Here is a 24,194-nt window from a genome sequence, read left to right on the forward strand (position 1 = left end):
CTTATAAAGAGGTGTCCAACAAGAAACAAACACAAGAGTCACAAAACATAATTTTACAAGGATGGAAATAACAGTACACAAACCTAAAGGGTCAAAAGGGTGTTGAAGCTAAACTGGAACACTTGTTGCAGCTCAAACAGAAAGAGTCTCTTTGTATTTGTTCAGGTCTTTGCTAGAAATAATACTTCATATGAGCACCAGAGGTCAGCACAGCATTACATTACTCTCAGGCTGCTGATGTCTTCAGGCAAAACCAACAGGATTTCTTAGAGTTCAAGCCTTTAATGAGCTTCTTGATTTAACAATTTTTCCACAGCTTTCCTCTGACAGTTTATGGGGAAGCCCTTTCCAAACAGCATCTAAATTTTTGTTGAAATTACATGACAAAAAGTAGACAAAAGAGAAGACAGTGTGAAATGCTAAAAAGCCAAAGAAGAAGTTGAAACTCAGAGGTCTTAAATAGACCTATTCAGTCTGTTTTGGAAGATTTTAAGCCATTATAGAGTTCCTGTTGTGTTTAGATTCTTCTAGATCAGAACTTCACAAAATTTAGGATGTCATAGAAAAGCCATGAACATAATTCAGTCAGAACCACTTTGTCAAGAAAGACACATGATCTGCAGTTACAAATATTCCTCTTTATTATCAGTTATTAATTTGCTCTTATTGCTGTTATTTGTATTTGTTGATGCAGCTGTTTTGGAATCCCCCTGCCTTTCCACCAGCCTATGTGGAAAGCATCAAGTTACTTGGACTGAGGCAGGGAGAGAAGCAGCAATAAACCCAGGGCAGAGCAGGAATCAGTGACAGAATGACACTGATTAAGTTATATATAGCATAAAAGAGGCGCTGGGGTGGAGGAAGGTTGCATAAAGCTGCTTGCAGATGACGCAGCAAAACGTAGCCAGGCAAGAGCAGTTTAAATGCAGCAGCATGAGTACAATAAGCCAATAGTAGGATAAGAAAGAATTAGCTGGCCGTCAGCTGATGAGGCCTTTTGTGAGATCATTTGAGCTCAATTATATGGCAGGACCTGTTTAAGGTTATGCTATACGCTTGATTTTTGAAAATTTAAATCAAATTTTAAATCCTCAAAAAAACTTGATAATATGTTAAAATACCTCTGATAAATAACAGAAGATTTAACCCTAACCCTTTCAACATTTATTTTGTCTGATGTACGGATTGGGTGTCATGGTTTAACTGGTGCTGACTTACCTGGTGACACTCTAAACATTCTACAAACTAAAAAAAATAGACTATGCTGCATTAATGTTATCAGGAAAGGTTTTATGGAGTCAAAGCATATATCTTAAGAAATGAATATTAGAAAAAGAAAACATAGGTGACTTTGCAGATGCCTGTATAACAAAATACACCCTGGTGAGTCGTCAGTAGTGCTTAATGACTATACCAACACTTTCTTGTGGGGTTAATGTCTCTGCATTTGCTTTCAAATCATTTTTTTAAGAATTAAAAATAAGGGCGTTAATACAGTGACACCCATGTTATGTTTGAATTTTGCTTTTGGTGGTCCCCAGAAGATTTTCAGGTCGCACTGAAGTTTGGGAGAGGCTGTCTAGAGCAGGGGTTCTCAACCTTTTCAGCCCACGACCCCCCAAAAAAAGGTGCCAGTAACCGGGGACCCACTGTACCTGAAGGTGGCTGAACACAGCCATGCACTATCAAAAATAGTCATGTGCAGATGAGGCCGCCTATTTGGGGGGGGGGGTGTTCTAGGGCCCAGCCAAACTGGGGGCCAGCAAAATAATGGTCAATTGTAAAGTTAAGCTGTGGTATTTTATATTCAACTTGAATAATCACCACTCTTATAAAAGAAACAAAATTTAATTCATTTGTGTAGTAAGTAGCCCTCTTAAAAATGTAAATCCTTTTATTAAAAACAGAATTAAAATATCTTAAAAATAGCTAGAATGGGTTAATAATGGTGGCAAAGGTGGTGAAATTAGATTTTAAAAGTAGAAGAAATGGGTTAGAAGTAGGGCTGAACGATTTGGGAAAACAATCTAATTGCGATTGCGATTTAATATGCAGTTAGTTCTGAAGTTCCACATCTCATGTATTTTTCAATAAAAACAAGCAATATTTCACTCTATACTATAGCCAACCCAACATTAGATTAAACTTGGGCTGGGCAATTTAAAAAAAAATGTAATTGTAATGATTTTGACTCATTTTTCAAATTGGATATGAACTGATGTATTATAGTGAATGATAATTTTAATATGATTCTTATATATAACAAGATAAACATACAAAAATAGAGAAAATGGGATTTTATTCGTACATTATTCTAAAAAAAATGCCACTGAAATGATTGCATGATATGTAATGCATAACATCTCTGCTGTAAAAAAAAAAAAAAGTTTTAAACTGGTATTTGAACACAAATTTCAGGTTGAAGAAATATTGCACCTTCTGCGATTTAAAAATTGCAGCAGGCCATATTGGGATTTAATCTAATTTGCAATTAAATGCCCAGCCCTAGTTAGAAGTGCCAAAAAATAGATAAAAGTGGCAAAAATAACCCAAAAATGGGCATATTAAGTGCTAAAAGGGGATTCAAAAGTGTCTGAAATGGTGTTAAAGTGGTAAAAATAGGTGGAAATTTGGTGAAAATTGATATAAATGGGCAAAAAGGGTTAGCTGAGGCAGAAATAGTCAGAAACTGGCAAAAATGGGCATATCAAATAGTGAAATGTGGTATAAAAGGTGGTAAAAGGGGTTAATAGTGGCAATAATGTGTCAAAAGAGCCAACAGTAGGCAGAGAGTTGCAAGATTTGATTTAAAAGTGGCAAAAAAGCCAGAAAAACAGTGGTGGAAAAGGTTTAAAATTGGAAAAAAAGGGTTTTAATTTGCAAAAATGTGTTAAAATTGGTGGGAAAAAGTGATAAAATTGTGTTGAAATTAGGCAAAATCTGTGAAAAGTGGCAACAATGTAATTTAAAAATGTTCATGGTTTTTTTAAGGCATCTGGAGACCCCTTCTCAGTGTCTCAAAACATCCAATGGGGTCCCGACCCCAAAGTTGAGTACCCCTGGTCTAGTGGATGGGCCTTTATTTGATTTTACCAGTTGTACATGACCTCACTACATTTGACCAAAGCCAACATTTTTGGTGATTAGAAAGCCCAAAGGTCAATTCCCTCATCCATGGCACTGACCTTGCAAGTGTTTCTTTGTCTTCCTGTAGAAAAGCTTTAAGCGGGGAGAGTTTACCCATGAAATTAAAACCAAGATTTGCAAATATGAAACCAAGAAAATTGAAAACAAATCTTTCATCTACAAGCCGTGCATAATAGTAAAGAAACGGATTTTGGAAATCCAGGCTTACTCTCTTTGTGCTGAATTACAATTAACCTCATTGTAATCACCACTGTTATCCTATTACACACATTCAGCTACTCCACACCCTGCACATTGTTCAATAAGAAGCTCAGGATGGGTAATTCTCCATGATAGTTGGAGGAAAGGGTGTCTGAACCTGTCCCTAACTCATCCTCCTCTATATTTTCTCTAATCTAACTTTAATTGCTTGGCCTTAACTTTCAACTTTCCCTTTAAAGATTCATTTCCTGAGCTACTTGAGAGCAGTTCTGCTCTGCCGGCTTCACACGCCGCCTGCGGGGCCCTCTGACGATGGTAATTTCTTGATGAGGCGCTTACTCACCCAAATCAATTCTTCCCACCTCCACGAGTCTCCCTGTCTTCCTCATGCTCATCCTGATGCAACCTTTAACATGTATCCTTTCTGTCCTCAGTGTGGTAAAGCCTTCAAGACATGGCTGCACTCTCTGGAAACAAAAAATCGACATAATGACAAGAAGGAGACAAAGCGGCAGAATTAGGAAAACAGGGGGTGAAGTCATTACAGTCAACATGTGAGAACAGGAGCAGGGTCTGTCTCCGGAGCCGGCTAATTGAGCTCGGATGAGTGAGAGTAGACACAGGTAGGTGCTGTGTTTGACTGTTGTTGTTCCCTCTCTTCCATGTGGATGACGATGAACAAAAGGGCAAACTCTTTCTCTAATCAAGCTAATGGAGTGGGAAGACGCTGGTGGCTAAATGAGATGGGCAGTGACAGGTAGAAAGGCCTCCAGGGGGAGATTTAGGGAGTCTGAGGTGAGGACTTCAGCCTCTGATTGGCAGGACATAGGGTGATAAAAAGCCCCTGCTTGCACTGTCAGGTCCATTAACAGCAGGTACAGGTTTGATGAACGCATAGAAGACAAGAACTACGGTTCAGACGTCCACACTGCCAGAGAGGAACTCTCAGGAGTTTTTAGGTTTGTCTTCTAAAACTTTGAGAAATCTATTGATTGGCAGCAACAATCTGCTTTAACTCAGTACGCCACAGAAATCTGTAGTCCTGAGTTGAACCATTCAATCCTCTGTTTCACTGCAGGACAGCAAACACAAGATGATGACCCCACAAAGGAAAGAGGCACAATGGTAAGTAGATTCTTTGTATTTACCACCAGGAAAGTTCAAGCAATGGTATGGCACAAACTTCAAAACCAAAAAAAGTTGGGACATAGTTTGGAATGTAAATAGAAACAGATAGCGGTTGGCAAATCATTGTAACCATTATCTAATGGAATACAGCACAAAGACGAGACACTTAAGGTATAAACTGAAAAGGCTTTCTTGCCTTTTTCTGATCTGCAAATTCTAAAGTTGATGCCTGCAAAACAATTCCAAAAAAGTTGGGACAGGAGTATGTTTGCCCATACATAACCTCCCCTTTTCTTCTAACAACTGTGAGCCTAGAGAAGTGTAAATTTTGTCAACTAAAACTATGACTAAAAATGTTTGTAGACTACATTTTTCCATGGAGAACACAAGAGTAGCTAAAATATAGATATTTGACATTTACTTTTCATCAGAGAGACTAAAAAAATGACGAATACGTAAATGCTGCTCTGTTGGACATTCAGAATCCTTGATATTTCTCCACTGTGAATATGAGGTATGTCAGTATTTTCTTCAGTATATTTCAAATCAACTAAAGTATTGACAGTGCATTAATATGAGTGTTTTATGGGTCGCACAGCAGCGCAGGGGTTAGCGCTGTCTCACAACAAAAAGGTTCCTGGTTTGCTCCCGGGTCAGGGCCTTTCTGTGCAGAGTTTGCTTGTTCTCCCCGTGCATGCGTGGGTTCTCTCCGGGTACTACGGCTTCCTCCCACCACCAAAAACATGCTCATCAGGTTAACTGGTGACTCTAAATTGGCCATAGGTGTGAGTGTGAGCGTCCCTGCTTGTCTGTCTCTATATGTGAGCCCTGCGATTGACTGATGACCAGTCCAGGGTGTACCCTGCCTCTTGTCTAATGACAGCTGGGATAGGCTCCAGCCCCCTGTGACCCCAACCAGGATAAGCAGAATAGAAAATTGATTGATTGATGGATGCATTTATATTTATATTACAATTTGGCTAATTAAATAAGTTCAAAGAAAATGAACTTTGTGAATAAAAGTAAAGACTAAAAATGTTTTTAGACTAAACCTGAACTAATATTCCCCTGCATTTTTAACAATAAAAACTAGACTAAAGCTACAAAGGCTAAATAAGGCTAATTAAAATTAAAATTTCCATTCACAGTTAATATTAGAATTTCTGCAGTTGATTATGATTAACCACAGCCTTTTTATTGTGGTTTATAATTCCATTATTTTACATTTTAAACTATTTTTGTGCTATTTGAATTCCTGAATTGCTCTGCTTTGTCTCACTAAAACTAATTTTACTTCCTGTACTGTCCTCACTATGAGTAGCCAATGTTCAAAGCTAGACAGTCAGCTAACTACTTGAAATCCTCCAATAACTGCAATACCCATGCCATGAACACTAATACACCCGCACTACAGATGCTGGCTTTGGAGCGTTGCGTAGATCAGCTTTACTCAACCCTGCTCAACAAAGAGCCAAATTGTTGAAAAATGCCTTTGCAAGAGCCACAATGTGAGTGGTGAAAAGTGGCAAAAACTGATTGAAGTGGCAATAAAAATAAATGAATGTGGCAAATAATGGTCAGACAGAAGCAAAAAAGTGGTAAAAAAAAAAAGGGAGAGGGAGAAAAAAATGGCAAAAAAGTGGGGAAAAAGTGGAAAAATAGGGAGAAAAAGTGTCAAAACATGGCAGAAAGTGGCAAAAATGGGTGAGAGGTTAACGAAAATGAGTTACAGGTGGGGAAAAATTGCCAAAAAAACAGCAAAAACGTAGCAAAAAAATTATATGTAAAAGTGACTAAAATGGGCAAAAATGTGGGGAAAATGGTCAAAAAGCTGCAAAGAGTGTCAAAAATGCTGAAAACAGTAGCATTTAATGGCAAAATGGGCAAAAGTAGCAAAAAGCAGGATAAAAGAGGCAAAAAACTGGTGGAAAAAATGAGATAGAAGCATTAAAAATGGATTAAAAGTAGCAAAACAAAAAATGTCAAAATTGCAAATAAGGGCAATGGAAATATAGAGAACAAACCAAGTTTGAAAATTAAAAACCAACTGTATTTATGTGGGGATTCAAACTGATTAATGTGACTTGTAATAGATAATTTCTGAGGTCATAGTTTCCATTTATAAAGGTTTTCTGGGGGAATAATATTTCAAAAACACAAATTGTTAAATATTATTAAATATCTTATCTTTACATTGTATTATATTAAATATAGGTTGAAAAGGGTTTACAAAGCTGAACTTTAAACTGTCAGACAGCTCATGCTGTTTGCCTCGTAGAATTGATGTAATCAGGATCAGGTAAAACCATTCAGACTTGACAACATGATGCAATAGTGAAATTGTTGAATTAGAATATTATTTTTAACAGAAATGTGCAAAAAATTTTGTCTTGTAACGCAGCTCTTGAAGAATGATTCTTTCATAACAAGAGAAAGTAGTTCAGTAGGTTTGTCTGTGAGAGACACAATGATGTAACAGACCTCAGAGTGCTTTCACTTAGAACATCTGAATTATGCGGTTAAAGGCATGAATTATGAACTATCACAGCTTTGCACATAAAAGATCCTTGTTTCCTTGGTACTCCTGGAACTTCATCTCAAGATTCAGCTCTGAGTTTTGCTGACATCTGTGCAGCTTCTCCTGTATCTGTTCTTGGAGCCTAAACTTATCTCAGAGCTTTAAAAAAAAATCCATCTTTCCTACTGAAATGAACACACATCTGCTTCTCACCCCCAGGAAACCTGGCATGGTGCTGTGCTGGTTTCTGCTCTGCATCTCTCTGCAACAAAACTCCCCCCACCGGGTGTCAGCTGTCAACCTGCGGCGCTTCATCGGCTGCGCAGTCAGGGAGTTCACTTTCCTGGCCAAGAAGCCTGGCTGCGGGGGGGTGCACATCACCACGGACGCCTGCTGGGGGCGCTGTGAGACCTGGGAGGTGAGGATTTGGGACGGGGGCTACTGTACTGTACACACAAGGAGGGGAGGAGAGGTGTGTAAATGTGATTTGATTATACTGGGAGGTGATGTGAGCAAAGGAGACAACTTTACACAAAAGAGAGAAGTCTTCTGGAAGAAAAGAAGAGGATTAGATGCAAATCTAGTCACACAGACAAAGACGACAAGAAAGCAAAAGCTGTAAACACAGAAAAGGAGAGATGGGTGGTACAAAAGGAGGAAATCTGTGGTGTTTTGCTTCAAAATAAGGTCAGAGTGAGGTCTGCAGATGGATTCAGCTGCTACAGAAGGAGTTGACGAGCAAATATTGGGGTGAATAAAGAGAAAAATGTGAATATCAGATGTCTAAGAAAAGTGTATTTTGTGTATAGAATAATAATCAGTATCTTATTTCGTCATGTAGTAATGAGAGGATGTCTGAAGTGTAAATCATGGAGGTTTTCAGAGCAGTTTGCACTGAAATTGAGTTAACGTTCTGCAAGAATGGAAAGCAGTACAGAATCCAGAGATTGAAGTGACAGCAGCAGTTTCCTTAACAATGCCTCAAGTGCATAAAAGACACAATTGGATTTTATAAGTTGCTGGATACTGATTAAAAAAATACTGTGAAACCTCAAGTTCCATCTGCTACATTGTGCTCGGTGACAAGTGGCATTAGAAAGCTCATGGTTCTCTCTGCTTTGTAATTGCGGTGTAGCTGGTGCATTTGTGCGTGCGTGCCAGAGGCCCAGAGCTTTGTTTTGTGATACTCTTTGGATCCCCTCAGGGAGGAGGACTCATCTTTTCGTCTGCTCTACCTCACAGGGAGATCAGAGGGAGGGGGGGATGCCGTGAGTCTGAAAACACAGACAGAGGGTCAGGGGATCAAATCAGCGAATTCTCCTTTATTTTTTAGAACAAAAAGCTTCAGGACTTGGAACTGTAATGTCTTTGGACTGAATTAAAGGAGATAAATTCTCATTTACTGCAAAAGAAAATTAAATTCCTGAAACACCAACACTACAAGCAAATAAAAGGGTCTTTGCAGATGTGCCAGACAGCTTCCTTTAAACACAGCTTGAAATTAAAGCAGAGGTTCAGTGGCACATTAGTCATAATTAATGCCAAACAGAACAGACATTAGTCTAATTAGCTGGATTTGTTTCCATATCAGGTAAAGGTGACAGCGACATGGATCTGTCTGCTCTGCAGGTTAGTCTGCAGCTTTAAAAACTCATTAAAGGCACCTTTTGAAGGTTTTTTTAACCACTATTGGTGCAACAGAGCTGTGTTTTGATGAGAGGGCATCCTGTTGTGTAGAATTTGTTGCCTAAAAACTGTCTCAAGCATGCTCAGGCATGCTGTGAACATACTGATCCTGGATGCCTCCCATATGGATGGATACCAGTGACGGCTGGTGGGGATGGTTTCTCACAGATGGACCAGGATGCTCCTCTTCCGATTGGCTTGATGCTGACACATGACAGTGCCTATAAAAATTATTCACCCCTTTGGATGTTTTAAACTTTTATTGATTTTATAAATCAATCATAGCCAATAATAAGATAAATAAGAAATAAGATTTTTGACAAAAACAACAAAAAAACAAAACAAAAAAAAAACAGACTAATGTCAAAGTAAAAACAGATTTCTTCAAAGTAATGTCAATTAAATAAAAATATAGAATGTAAAATAAATGACTGCATAAATGTTGTACCCCTTTAAGTCAGTTCTCCTAGATGCACATTTGGCTGCAATCACAGCACTGAGTCTGTGTGGATAGGTCTCAGTCAGGTACGCACATCTGGACACTGCAACTTTACTCTATATAAAAGGTAGAATGTTACCGCCTCTAACCATCTCTACCAGTCAGAGACCACTCCCATCCTCTCCTGCACCTGCAGGGGACTCTGGAGCAAGGTTATAATAGTTCTGGATTTTTCATTAGTTTCTATCTTTATTTCGTTTTCACTTTCTATGTTTGATTTCAGTTTAGTTTTTATTAGCTTTGACTGCTGGTTTGTTAGTTTAGTTTTTATTTTGCAAAAATGCTTCGTTTTAGTTTAGTATTTATTAGTTTTAGTGTTAGTTTTAATTTTTACGGATACATGTCAGGGCTAAGTGAGCATAATACATTTTTAAAAACATATTCTAACATGGTACTCTTCACTTACCATTTCATTCATTCAAAGATTATGTTTGAGTAACACTCTAGACATAAAACCACCACTGTGTGAAATCTTAACCAATCAGATCAGGCAATTTTACACTCCCCAGACTTGTGTGTCAGTGCCAGTCAGTGTGGTTGTGTCAAAGACTAAAACTAAGTCTCCATTTTTATTTTATTTTAGGTAGTTTTGTAAGCCCACTACACAATTTTAGTTAGTTTTTGCTTTTTTTTGTAAAGCTTAGTTTTTATCTAGTTTCAGTTAACTTAAATGATTTTTGAATTTTAGTTTTAAATATTTTATTAGTTTTAGTTGACTATAATAACCTTGTGTTGGAGGGGAAAAAAATCCTCCACCTCAAAAGATCACTCTAAGCAGGAGTGCTGCGGGATTCTGTGTCACTTTCTGACAAGGGGAGTCACTGTCACTCCTGCTTCCCTCCCTCCTCTCAGTACCAAACTGCCCATTTTTTGTGCATTTTTCAATTTGCTGAAGGCCTAGGAAGTGTAACATTGTAAGTTAAGTTACATAATAAATAGGCTGACAAGTTTTTATGTAGTGAAGCTAAAGAGTGGCTTAAGAAAATATAGTATTTTTACCTATAAAACCACATTAAATGAAGAAGAAAATAGCCTTTAGAGAGAAAATTTTAACGGAAAATGTTATTGGTAGGAGAGACTAAAACTAACTTAGAAGAGGAATTTTACTGGTCTATATGTTCCTTTTGTTCTTCCAGAAACCCGTCTTGGACCCGCCCTACATTGAGTCCTATCAGCGGGTTTGCACCTACAATGAGACTCGTCTGGTCACTGTGAAACTGCCAAACTGCCAGAGAAACATCGACCCCATGTACACCTACCCGGTGGCCCTGAGATGTGACTGTGGTGTTTGTGTGACCAGCACCACTGAGTGTATTACATCAGTGTAACCCACCTCCATTCAAGCTGAAGATTTACTTCTTATCCACACCCTCTGCTTTACATCTCTGATATCATGATTGTTTGGTTACAGATGAATCATTCTGCTTATGATCTTAACCAGAAGCATTTTAAACACCTAAAAAGATCATGCCTGTTTATGTTTTGTTCAGTCCTAGCAATAAACAGCCTTACTTTTTGCCATGTAGTCAGATCATTCTTCTATCCGCTTTTTAGAATCCTTCAGCACCTCTTTTAGATCTCTATTCCACTTGATCAATGAATTTCCTTGCATTGATTGATGCCTAATGAAGTGACCTCTCATTAGCGCTTCATTAGCCAGGCTCAGCTATAAGTCCAGCCTACCGCTGGTTAGTCATCAGTAACCGGGCAGAAAAACTCAACCTCTTACAAAGTGTTGTCAGTGGTATGATTCCTAAGGGGGAAGGATTTATGTAATCCCTGAGTGCTCACGTGTGAATGAGGAGCCGCAGGGCTGCGTTCGGGCCCCGGCGCTCACAGGGAAACAGAACACATACTACTCCCATGATGCAACGCCTCTCTGTTCTTCTACGTTCCACTGTTCAGCTCTGTTCATGCTACCTTTCTTTCATCCATTACCCCAACTGCCACATAAATATGATCCCTGAGTTGTTATGTAGTTTTTCAGTATTTATATATTCAGTTCGTTCTTGCAAAAAAGATTCCTCAGCTCCATAAGGATTTAAATATATCCAGAAAAACTGGGGAGAAAAGCTCACATCTGGCCAATTACAATCACAATGTAAAGTTTAATCATATATGGTATCTTTGAGCTTCACCAGATTGCCTTAATCCTAGGGATGCATTGATGTAGTGGTTCTCAACCTTTTCAGCCCAGGACCCCAAAAATAAAGGTGCAAGAGACTGGGGACCCCCACTGTACCTGAAGGTAGTTGAACACAGCCATGCACAGTCTAGAATCTTGTGGAGACAAGACAAGAGGGGATAAAGAGGAGAGCGTTAACCTGAAAAATAACCACTCTTACCAAAGAGGCAAGTATATTTTTTTAAATTATTTGTGTAGTAAATAAACTTCTTAAAAATGGGTTCAAATCCCTTTTGTTTAAAACAGAACTAAAATAGGTGAAAAATGGCTAGAATAGGTTAATAAAGGCAAATGGTGGAAAAGGTGGTGAAATTGGATTTTAAAAGTAGCAGATATTGGTTAGAAGTGGTGAACATTTAATAAAATTGGTTAAAACAGCAAAAATGGGCATAGATAGTGGTAAGGGGAATTAAAAAGTGGCTGAATTGGCAAAAATGGATGGAAAAATTGGTAAAATGGGATGAAATGGCTGACAAACAGTCACCAGCAGCTAATTTTTAGCTGTTGTATCAAATCAATATACTGCTGGCATCTATTTCACCTGACTGTTCAATCAAATGATAAGTTTTTTAACTGGGCGGAGGAAATCAGCTGTTGGACAAACTCTGATCTGTTTTCATAGACATAAACAAAGAGAGACAAAGAGAAAATATTGGCATTGCCGGACTTTACCACCAAAAGACAGACTGAAACTAACCCTGCAGGGCTCCAAAATCTAAATCTTTAAATTGCAACAAACACTGCTGCTTTCATCTTCATCGACCTGATTCAGAGAAGCAGCCCTCAAAAAGCCACTACTTTTGTGCATTAAATAATTTGGATTTTTCAGCCCTGCAGTGTGCCAGTCTTGTTTACCTCATGTTTTTCTTGCCTGCCTTTGTTTGTATGTATGCCTTAAGATTCTCCTTTAAACTGAAAATAACATTACGACTGACAATCTGCTGAATCCTTCTTTAAACATCAGTTTTAAATAATCTAAACATTAGTATAGGTAGGTGTAGGTCCTGATAATCAGTGCTTCTCCACTAGGCTGGCCTGTTTGTGACCTGAAAATCATCTGGGGCCTGCCAAACCTTGATTTAACATAATATGACTCAAAGTGTTTGCCTCCTAATTTTCTTCTTTTAGAAACAGAGAATTTGAAAAAAAACTCGGAGTGTGATTGGATGAACGTTCTGTCTGTCACATCTTTATGGGCCAATCAGAGCAACAAAACACGTGATGTAGCCATGACTGAGATGCGCATGCGCAGCTACCAAGCAATAACGCGAACCATGTCGACTGTAGATATGCCAGTGCATGATTTTTATCATTTTTGAAAAGAAAACAACTCACTGCTGTTCTTTGTTCTTCTTTTAACGAAGAAATCGACAAGTTCTGATAAAACTGGCGCTTTAGCAGCAATCAGGCTAATCTCTTCCTCCATAATTGCACCAGCCTCTTGTTGCTGCTTGCTTACGTCACGACTCTGCCACCCTTGAAAGTACTGCCCCTCATCGCTGATTGGTCCTGTCACTTTCTAACCAGACCCAAACAGTTCAGACGGGAGCTTTGCAAGATGGATTCACCATTGAGGAACAAAGAAACGGGCATATCCATCTGCTTTGCAAGGTTAGGTATTTGCAAAGTCACCTGTATCAATCCCTTTAAATGTAAATTGTGACTCCATAAATCCTTTCCCATCAATGTCAATGCAGTATAGTAAAATGTTTAATAGTGTGTCATCAGTTAATCCAGCACCAGTCAAACCATGACACCCATTTTGTACATCAGACAAATAACTGTTGATCTTCTTTTGGCTGTGTTATATTACTATTTAGGCTTTAAAAATAGTTTAAACACACAATCAACTGTTTTTTGATCATTTCAAACTTGATTTTGAAAATTATGTGTCCGGTTTTTATATGACATAAAAGTTATCTCACGGCCCACCTGCAGTGCCCCCAGTGCCCACCAGAGGACACAGCCCATACCTTGGGAAGTAGCCTACTGCCATAGACAAAGTCACAAAGACAGGCAAACAAATGTCTGACCTCTTTCAAAAAATGAAAAGGAACAAAAATATAGAGAAAATAAAGCAAACAGATTAGAAAACATACGCAATTAAGTAAATTTATTATGCCAAGTCTATGTCATGATTCCACTTTCCATTTATTGCAATAATATGCACTTATACATCATTTTTGTAGTTGAAATACTGCTTATAATGTGTTTTTATGAGTTGCCACTGAGACTAGTGCTTTGTGTAACATGATTGCCCTCTGCTGCACCCTTGCAGACTTGCATGTTGAACCCTGTGTCTTGTTATCAGTTTGCAATGTGCTGTCTCCCCTTGGTAAGTTGATTTTTATAAACTCTGCTGAAATACTAGAATATACAATTGTTTTACTTTGAAAGCAATATTCATCTAAATATCTCTGTGACAATACTGATTTGTTATTGAGTAATTTAGGCTCACTACATCATTATGCATTGCCACCTTAAAATTCATAACAGTGCATGAGAGACTGCTTTTCTTCTGCAACTACAGCATGAAAGTCTGTCACTCTACAGCATGGGTCATCAGCTACATTTGTACAAGGGCCAGTTTTTACTTGGAAGACACTGAAGGGGCCAGACTTCCCAAAAACTAAACTTTTGGCAGTGAGATCAGTGCCAATCACCTCAACTGCAGCTGCCACTAGGGAGCAACTAGCAATGTTGTCATCCCTGGGTTTGATGCTAATATGCTGTATTGTGATTGGTGGAGAAAAGGTCAGGAAACCAGTCTATTGGTGGTTCTCTGGCAGGAAAAACTGAGCTCTCAACATGCCCAAAGTGGAAAGTTGAGATTGAAAAACGTGGGGGCCAGATGGGAATCTGTGGCGGGCCTGATGTGGCCCCCCGAGTCGCCGGTTGATGATGACTGCTCTACACTCTACATCATTATGAAATGCTGGCTGCATTAATAACATGCAGTGAAATCAGCTGAGTTTTGGTTTTCCAAAAGGACTCCAGTTTCGTACGTGAAATACAGTTTTGACTTTACCCATTCATTAGCCTTACACTGCCAGTCTACAAGGTTATGTTAGTTTTACTGCAATGTCAACTTACTCTCTTAGACTTTAGTGTTGAAGGTTGGAAAAACATTTTGAATAAGCACTTCAGTTTAATTTTAGAGCTTACTGACATTAAAAAAAGGGAAATTTATGTCTGTGTCCTTATACTGCCGGTCATTTTAGAAGGGAATCATGACCTGAAATAACACTCAATATTTATTTTACATTTATTTGCAGCAAGAATGTATTGCATATTCAATGTCTGTATTAAAGTAGAGTCAGAGTCTCACTTTATCTAAACATATTATTAGAGGGTCAGACCTGTGACCTTCTGGCATCCTATTGCCTCAAACTTGTCAAGTCACCTCAATAATGCCCAGTAAGGATGTGTTATCACTGTTACTGACACTGTGTCAATCAGTGCAAAGATAATCATTAGCTCTTATTGATCCTGGACCATTCTTAGAGGCTAAATCAGCACTTTACTTAACTCAAGGCTGGAGTCTGTCCAAGCTAACAAGCTGACTTTCTCAGCGGAGGTCAGTTGACCATCTGATACAGAGTGACAGTAAGTGAAACATAGTCTTAAGTGTGCATGCTGTTATTGATTTTGGTCTTGTTTTTAAAGGTTTAAAATAAACAAAGGCTTACATTTACACTTAAACATCTGCTGGAAGGACTGTCTTACATCAAAATCTAAAATAACATGGAAATGCTTCACAAGACATGGCTTTGTAATTGTATACAAGCTGTGTCTCAATTCAGGGGAAGCATCCTTCGAAGGACCTGGCCCATGAGGGACCCAAACTTTGCAGTCTCCATTGACCTCTCAGATTAAACTAAAATGAGACAGTCTGAAATAACTGAGGATTTCATGTTTGCATCACTAGCAGTCTCTGACCTTCCATCGGTTTCCATGTGCAGTCTTCCAAATAACCCAGCCAAACTAATATTGTTTCAGTTAACCTTCTAATTTTAACATAGTGTCAAGGCCTTTGGATTTTTCCAGATTGATGTTGATAGCTATTCAGTTGAGATGAAACTAATGGTTGAACTGGCTCCTGAATTACTCAGCCACTTGTGAGCCTGCTAGCTCATTTCAAGTGGCATGCAATGAATCTTGAGATATGTGTGACCACAAAGGACACATCAGATGAATCCTGCATTTGCCAGGAAAAGCAGTATGTATTTGTTGGCTGCATGTGAAGAAGCTTTCATTGCATTTCACTGCATTAGCCTTCATCAAATAAGCACTGTGAATAATGCAGATCTTAAATTGGGACACAGCCAATGCCTTTTCAAGAAATTAAACATGACAGGACTTTTAAAGGTCAGCAATCATAGGTGAAAAAAATGAACGTACTATAAAGTGTGTTTCATACCTGCAATGTAAATGTTGTCAATAAGTCAGATGGTTGACAAATAAAGCAAAGTGTAATCTGTTGTCAAATGTGCACTTTAAGGAATGCAAGGCCTGAATTGGGAAACAGCTATAAACTGGATTTTTGAGCCAACAGTGGCGCCTTTTGAAGAAGAAGCTATGATCTTACTATCAAAATTTAGTCTTTTGGGTTCTACAACAGTTTAAATGTGAAGGTGAAGGAAAACATATCCATATTTTTCTCATTATAAATCTATCTGTGTCAATTCAAACATGAATTTTGTTAATAGAAGTTGGCTACAATTCAAGGTTGTTCTCTTCACTGAATGCGTATCTGAGGTTTAGATTTTCTCGCTGAATTTTTGATGTAATGTGACATCTTTGCTGTTTTTTCCAATATATGTGTTTTCCACAACAGACAGGACAGCTTAAAAAAGGATTTGTGTGGAAGAAAGAGTGGGGATAACATGCAGCAAATGGTTTGTTTCTAGGTCCAGAATCCAACCTGCAACTAGTGCATTGATGACTGTAGCCTCTGTTTACAGGGTGTCTGCTCTGTTGACTTCATCAAACCAGCAACCCAACTTTTTAAATAAACATATCTAAACATACATGATTTACGGTGACAGGCAGCTCAAGCAGAGAGTAATTTAAAATAGACTTGCAAGAAATGCAAATGTTTCACTTCAAAGTTTTTAACTCAGTATGAAGCAACCTGTCAGGTAATCAACCTCAGATCAAATAACCTTTAATCATAAACCAGTGGAAATACAAATCCAAGGGCATACAACACATGACTAATCACTCATTATGGAGGCAGTTTACACCTACAATTATATTATTTGATCTACACATATACTGTAGGTTGACTTTTCTTATGTGTGATGTATCCATCAATCAGTTTTATTTGTCATTTTTTCTCTGTCTCCGTCCGTCTCTCACCCAAAAACTGGCTGTTCTGGTTCTGTTTGCCATTTCTTCCTGTTAAAATTCAGTTTTTCCTTGCCACTTTTTGATTTCCTAAATGTTGCCACGTGCAAAGCCACTGGACTGACCAGATGCAACGTCAAAATGTTTGTTTACAGAAATGGCATAACAGCACCACCCAGTGTCAGAACTAAGAAGTATAGTCTAGCACCAACTTCATTATCTAAACTGGGCTGTATTTAATTTTAGTTTTTAACTTGCTGTGGGCTATTTACTTGCCCCCCATGCTGTTCTCGGACGCCCCATAGACACATCCAATTCTGAAACACTGAGATAACATTTGTTTTACGTTAACACTGTACAAGGAAAAACAGATCAACTTAGATTTAATTTGCAGTAAAACGTTCATTATAATAGATTTGTGAAGACAAAAATAACACTTTATAAAACTTCTTATTCGTAGTGTCTCGATTTTTAAATAAACTAAAGAAATAGTTTTTGTTTGTAGCAATCTCCTCATACAAAAAGCCAAACAAAAGAAAACAAAATACAAGTCTTATTGTTGGATTCTCCTCCATAGTGTGCTGCTGATAAAATGACAATGGTTGTACTTAAAGAAAAGGAAACAGCAAGACTGCTGCATTTTATTGTAGAAACCAGAAAAGGCCTGAACGCTGTCAGACAAAGAGGACAATGCATAAGCAAACAGCAGCATGTGTGTGAGCGAGTGCTGAACAGGCTTTTAAATGTAAAGAGAAAATGGAGAGGTTAGCTGTCTGGACTGCAGCTCTCCTGAGACCTCTGTTATCTTCAACAACCCTGACAGCAGAGATGCTCTAACGACCCCCGCTGTCCTAATCTTTCCTGACATTACCACTTCCTCCTTCTGCTGCAGGGAGGGAGGCGGGGGGACTGCTACAGCTCCTGGCAGGGGGACTGTAACGCAGGAGCAGGGAGAGAGGAGGAGTGAAAGCATCCAGGGTGGTTCCTAACTTGAGGTCTATGACCTCCCCTGGGAGCTCATGGGGAGACGCGATGACTCATGTCAGAGATCTTTGATTCACGGTGAAATGAGTGCTCTCCCTGGGTAGGGGTTTTAAACGGGTAATTCAGGGGTCAAATGGATTGTTGAGGAATGTCATTCAGTTACCGTAAGAAACACGCTGGTTGGAAGCCAACAACTTCTCAGTAACGCTTTATCTTATGTAACAGTGGAGATGGGAGATGCAACCTTAGATCAGGCTGTCTGTCAAAGCTTTATATGGCCAAGCATGTCATCAATATAGTGTTAAATCAATTAGATCCAGGATAATTGATTTTAGGGTTTTTTACACTGCTCTTTTGGAAATATTTTAAGAATACTGATGTTTGTTATGTCACTGATGTGGAATTTTTAAAGTCTGAGACTTGGAGATATTGCACATTTTCAATCAATTAATAGATCTTAGAAATCAGTGCAGTTATCTCAAGGTGCTTAACAAAAAGAGCAGGTGTAGACTGTTTACTCTGTGATATCAATTATAAATGAATCCACCTGGAGGAAAGCATCAGGAAATGTTAAAGCAAAGTAGCAGTGGCCTTTAAACAGGCAGCATCCTCAGATTAATCTTAAACAGATGTATGCATGACTACAATGCCATTCATAATACAAACCCAATCCCAAAAAAGTTGTGACACACTGCCAAATCTGAAAAAATGCAATGATTTGCAAATCTTATAAACCCAATTTTGGTTCACAATAGAACAGATCAGATGTTAAAACTGAGACATTTTATCATTTCATTGTAAATATTACCCCATTTTTAATTTGATGTCAGCTATTCATCTAAAAAATTGGTATGGGGCAACAAAAGGCTGGAAAAGTTAGTGGTACTAATGAAAAGCAGCTGGAGGAGCATTTTGCAACTATTCTTGGGTTAACTGTTAATAGGTCAGTAGTATGACTGGGTATAAAAGAAGCATTTTAGAGAAGCAGAGTCTCTCCAAAGAAAAGATGGGTCAAAGTTAACCAATCTGCAAAAAACTCCATCTACAAATTGGGGAATTGCAAATTTACAATTTGCAAAGACTTCTAATATCCCACAATCTACAGTACAGTGTTAATTTAGGGTTAAAAATGAAGGCTAAAAATGTTCAACAGCCTTTTTTCCATGACAAAAACCAGACTAAGACTAACAAAAACAGATCTTTGATGACCAAAACTGACAAAAAGTAAGTTTAGTTTCGTCAAGATGACTGAAACTAGACTAAAATGTAATATAGTTTTCTGTGATATTTCTCCACTGTGGGTAAATCTGTCAAAAAACAATGCAGCTGCAGCTATTCTGCCTCTCAGCTGTAGAAAGCAGAGACCCAGGTTTGGCAGAGTGCAGAGAACAAACTACCATGATTTAGTACCAGATTTAGGCAAGAGAATAAATGCTTGGAATAAAAATAAAGACTAAAATGTGAGGACTTTTTATGGACTAAAACTAGACTAAAATGTTTTTGAGTTTTCTTCGACTAAAAGTAGACTAAAACTAAAAAGGATGGAAATTACTAAAATGTGACTAAAACTGAAAGACATTTGATCTAAAGACTAAGACTAAAATAAAAATAGCTGCCAAAATTAACACTTTTAAAGCACATGATTTCATCAAAACATTCAGAGAATCTGGAGAAATCTCTGTGTGCACAGGACAAAGCCAAAGGTCAATACTGGATGCTGGCACTGCTTTATAAACAGGTATGATTCTGTACTGGAAATCACTGCATGGGCTCAGGGGTACTCCCAGAATTCAATGTCAGGACATGACGCGCCATCCACAAATACAAGTTAGAGCTGGGTTAATCAAGCAGCATGCTTTGACTTTCTTGTAGCTAGAAACCCCCATATGGATAGATACATAAATAACAATGCATACTGAATACAATTTTTTTTTTTTTAACAAAATTAAACCATAGTATGAACTTATTTTTACATGTTGATAGCCATGAATCTGAATATGACGGTGCAACAAGCTTTATGCTATAAAGGAGGAGGCTGGAGTGGAGGAGGTTAAGCTTTACCAGCAGCAGCAGCAGCAGTGAGGTGCATCAGTATGAATACAAGCAGTGTTCAGTGAGAAGGACGTCATATTAAATACGCTGCTGTGTTCAGAGAAAGAGCTGTGATTGTCTGTAGGAGCTGGGAGTCAACAGCTAGGACCAGCTAGATGTATGACAGCCATGTCCTGCATGAACTAACGCTGAGCTTCATTGAGTTGGCAGGAAATTTTTTCCAATTTATATATATATTCCAGCGTTCTCAACCAAAAATAGTTGTGCTAACTTTTCAAGTTTCCCCAGAAAATTTTGGCTCATGTAAGATCTTTATGTTCTTGGTATATATGGCGCATAATTTAAGAAACTCAGTATAATGTGTTGTATCAGCTGGTTCAGTTATCAATAGTGTACCCAATACTTTAATTTGTTCACTCAAAAATAATCAAATTAGATATTTTTTACAGTGTAGTTACAGAAAAAAGTAGTTCTCCATTTAGAAGAAACAATCAATTTTAACGAGAGAACAAAGACAAGCATTTCACTTCAGGACTATTTTTAATGTTTTAAATGTCTTTTTAAAGATTTATTTTTGGGCCTTTTCATGCCTTTACTTGAAAGAGGACGGACAGTGGATAGACTCAGAAACAGGAAAGAGAGTGGGGAGAGACATACGGTAAAGGGCCACAGGAAGGATTCGAACCAAGGCCACCCGCGTACACGGGTAGCGCCTTAAACCACTCAACCATCTGCGCTCCCCATGTTTTCAATGTCTTCTTACCAAAAGATCAGGGGCCCTGATTATTTTCAAAGTAGGACAATAAAAAGGAGGAAAACATGCTGATTTTATAACAGCAAACAACCAAAGTACCAAACATTTTAATTTCCTCATGCCCTCAGATCAAAAGCTGTCTACAGATGTGCTACAGATGGAATTTCAAAATAAAAGCATAGCCTAAAGGTGACAGCTTAGATCAATGTTTTGACTTTCTATCAATCTAATTGGTTAACTGGATAGTTACACCCCTAACCAGGAGGTCTGAAGGCCTGAGTAAACTGTGATAATGATTTCCTCAACACCAGGTAAATCTGTTGTGCTTTGAAAATAAATCAGAGCTTTGTAAAGTGCAGGGGTCATATTCAGTGTATGTAGACCAAGATTATTAAAATCAACTAAAACTAACTAAAACGAAAATACAAAAATCATTTTAGTTAACTGAAACTAAATAAAAATGAAGCTTTAAAAACAAACAAAACTAAAACTAAATGCTGTGCTAAGAAATTAACTAAGAAATAAGATTAAAGACAGATCTCCTTAGTGTAAGTCTTTGACAGCAGCAGACTGACTGACATGTATGCCCAAGCCTGGAGAGAGTTAAATCCCCTGATTTGATTGGAGAAGACTTCCCACAATGGTCATTTTTGTCTTAGGTCTAGGACCCTGTCTAGGCAGGTTTCTGATATTGCCAAAAAACTAAAACTAACACTAAAACAAATTAAAACTAAACTAAAATGAAGCATTTTTGCAAATAAATAAATAAATAAATAAATAAATAAATAAAGGAATCTAAACCAGCAATCCAGCAGGAAAAACTAATTAAAACTAAAATGGAAAAAACAAAATAGAAATAAAAACTAATGAGAAACCCAAAACTATTTTGACCTTGTAGACATTCTCTGATGATAACTGTAGAGTAAGCTCCACTTCGAGCTTTAAAGTGCTAACTTTCCTACGTTCTCATTCATTCCTAAGGCTGTCCATCACCTCCTGACCCCAAGTGGACATTCAGGATTGCAAACAACCAGTTGGAACATTTCTGCTATTTACTGCATTTTAATTTGAAAATATACATGGATACTTCCTGTCTGGCGGAATGTTGGGCACACACTTTTTTTTTGGAATGTTGGGAACATTCCATGTCCATTCATCCATTGTGACTGATCACATGACATCACGAACATTCTCAGAAACCCTAATAGGCTGCCAAACAGCAGACCTCATTAGTCCTGTTAGTGACGCGAGTCTGACAGCACTTGTTTGTATCAAGCTATCACGGCGAGATATTTAACCATTTCAGCAGTTTTTGGATCGAGCAAACATACAAAAATGCCAAGAAGTGTGCCAACAACTGAGAGTTTTGGTAGAAGGGGCGTGGTGAAAAACGCCAAACAAACTTTTGCAGCAGAAAAGACGCCTGAAACCATGGTGTCTCAGATATCTGCAGAAACCCATGAGGAATCATGGTCAAATGACGAAAATGAGTCATTTGTTTTGAGTATCAACAACCCAGAGCCACCGAAAAAGAAATCTAAAAAGAAAAAGAAAAAGAAGACCCTCAACTATGGGGAGGAAGAAGAAAACCCCTGGAATCAGATCCAGTGCAGCTTTGGGTTTCCTTCAGGTCTGGAAACTGAACTAGACTGTGAAGACCCCCAAGATCCAGGATTCAAGTTTTCTTTAAGACGTACAGTAATGCTGCAGCTCGGAGAGCCTGTGCCGGCTCAGCAGGTTACTGGAGAAGAGCCCAACCAGACCCCGGTTCAACTCCCTGAGCGTGAGCAGAAGCCAGAGGGTCAGCCAGCCAAAGACCCCTCAGACCTGCGTCTGCTCCATGCTGAGGTCCCGACAAAACCGGCCAAAGCATGGGCAGAGGTGGTGAAAATGGGGACAGAGGGGCGTGAGCAGCAGCCAGAGGGGCAGGCAGCCAAAGTCTCCTCAGACCTGCGTCTGCCCCATGCTGAGGTCCAGACAAAACAGGCCACAGCACGGGCAGAAGGGGTGAAGGAGGGGACAGAGGACTGCCTTGCCAAACTCAGAAAGGAGAACCTTGGACTGAAGGGTTCACTGTCCCGGGCTAACATGGCCCTGCAGAGCCAAAGGCAGAGGTCAGAGCGAAATAAGACGAGGCTGGTGGGCAAAATAGAAGCCCTGAATGCTGCAAACCAGCAGGCAAAGGTCGAACTTGAGGACCTGAGGAGACAGTGGGCGGAGGAAAAGTCCCGCCTTCTGGCTGAGTCCATTGTGTCTCCATCAAACCAGGACCAGGATGACCAGCTGAGGAACGCAAATTTGGAAAATGAGAGGTTGGGCAATGAGAACTGTGCTCTAAAGAGTGAGCTCAAGCAGGCCCATGAAGACCTGGAGAAGATGAGGAGGGAATTAGAGGAGGAGAGGTCCCGTCGGATGGAGAACTCTGCAGAAAACTCCAAACTGAAGGTGGAACTCAGCCAGGCCAAAGAAGACCTGGCCGAAAAGGAAAAATTGCACCTCCTGGCAGAGAGCAACACGGCTGCTCCAAATCAGGAACACCTGAGGAAGGCCGAGGTCTCCAGAGAAATCACCACCCTTCAGGTGGCCCTCAGCCAGGCCAAAGAAGACCTGGTGGAGAAGGAGGAGGAGACCTCCAGGATTAAGGCCTCCATGGAGCAAGCAAAAGCAGACCAGAAAAAGCAACGCCTGGTGTGGAAGGAGGAACGGTCCCGCCTCATCACAAGCCACCAGGAAGCTGTCTGCAGGTTAGAGGGGGAACTCATAGACGCCCGAAATGAGCTCGAAAAAAGCAAGAGCTCATGGGAGAAACAACAATTTGAGTCCCTTATCTCTCAGATGGATGAAAGGGCCAAAGCCAAAGCAGCACTAGACCAGGTCCGAGACAGGTTAGAGATCCTTCAAAGCCAGTATGACGAGGAGCGATCCCGTCTCCTGGCAGAACATGAGGAGGACTCTTTAAAGATGGAGGCTGCTCTGTGTAAGGCCAGAGAGGACCAGGCAAGAGTGGGACGTCAGTGGGAGGAAGAAACGTCAAGGCTCCTTGGTGAACAAAGCAAGAAAATGACAAAGTTGGAGGGGGAACTGGCAGAAGCCACGACGGATCTGTTCAACCAGAAATCCAAGTGGGAGGAGGAAAGATCAGGACTCCTCAGAGAAAGTGCCAGCCTGAAAGACTCTCTGCAGCAGATGGAGGCAGAGAAGATGGACTGGCTGAGAGAGAAAGCCTCTCTTCTGGAGTCTGTGACCGTCCTCACGAGGACTCTGGAGGAGAAGGAAGACGAGAGAGCCAGGACGTCAGAAAGTCTGCAGCAGAGGATGGACCGACTGGAGCTCCTGCTGGAGGAGGAGAAGAAGAAAAAGGAGAAGAAGAGGGGGGGGTTTCTGAGTTGTTTCAGAAGACGTTCAGGAGCCTCAACCTCTGACCTCTGACCCCAAACCCTCCTTTCTGTCACCTGTTAACTGTCTGTCAAGAAGGGCTGCATGGTGGGACGGTGGTGAACGCCTCATAGGAGGAAGGTTTCTGGTTCGACTCCCTGTTGGACAGGAGCCTTTCTCTGTGGAGTTACCATCATCTATCGTGCATGTGTGGGTTCTCTCCGGGTGCTCCGGCTTCCTCCCACAGACTAAAAACATGACAGCAGCTTAACAGGTGACTATATATGATACAAAATAAAAAAAATAAAAATCATCT

At 39.5% G+C, this 24,194-nt stretch overlaps 1 protein-coding gene across 1 annotated transcript; it reads left to right on the forward strand.

The window, feature by feature from the left end:
• Positions 1 to 4,444: 4,444 nt before the first annotated feature.
• gphb5 (glycoprotein hormone subunit beta 5) lies at positions 4,445 to 10,507 on the forward strand. Its single transcript, XM_041813445.1, has 3 exons — positions 4,445 to 4,473; positions 7,214 to 7,412; positions 10,316 to 10,507. The coding sequence occupies exons 1-3, from the start codon at positions 4,445 to 4,447 to the stop codon at positions 10,505 to 10,507; spliced, it is 420 nt and encodes a 139-aa protein (XP_041669379.1).
• Positions 10,508 to 24,194: the final 13,687 nt, after the last annotated feature.

The sequence above is a fragment of the Cheilinus undulatus genome, linkage group 18 (assembly GCF_018320785.1).
Source record: "Cheilinus undulatus linkage group 18, ASM1832078v1, whole genome shotgun sequence".
In the NCBI taxonomy this organism is placed as follows: Eukaryota; Metazoa; Chordata; class Actinopteri; order Labriformes; family Labridae; genus Cheilinus; species Cheilinus undulatus.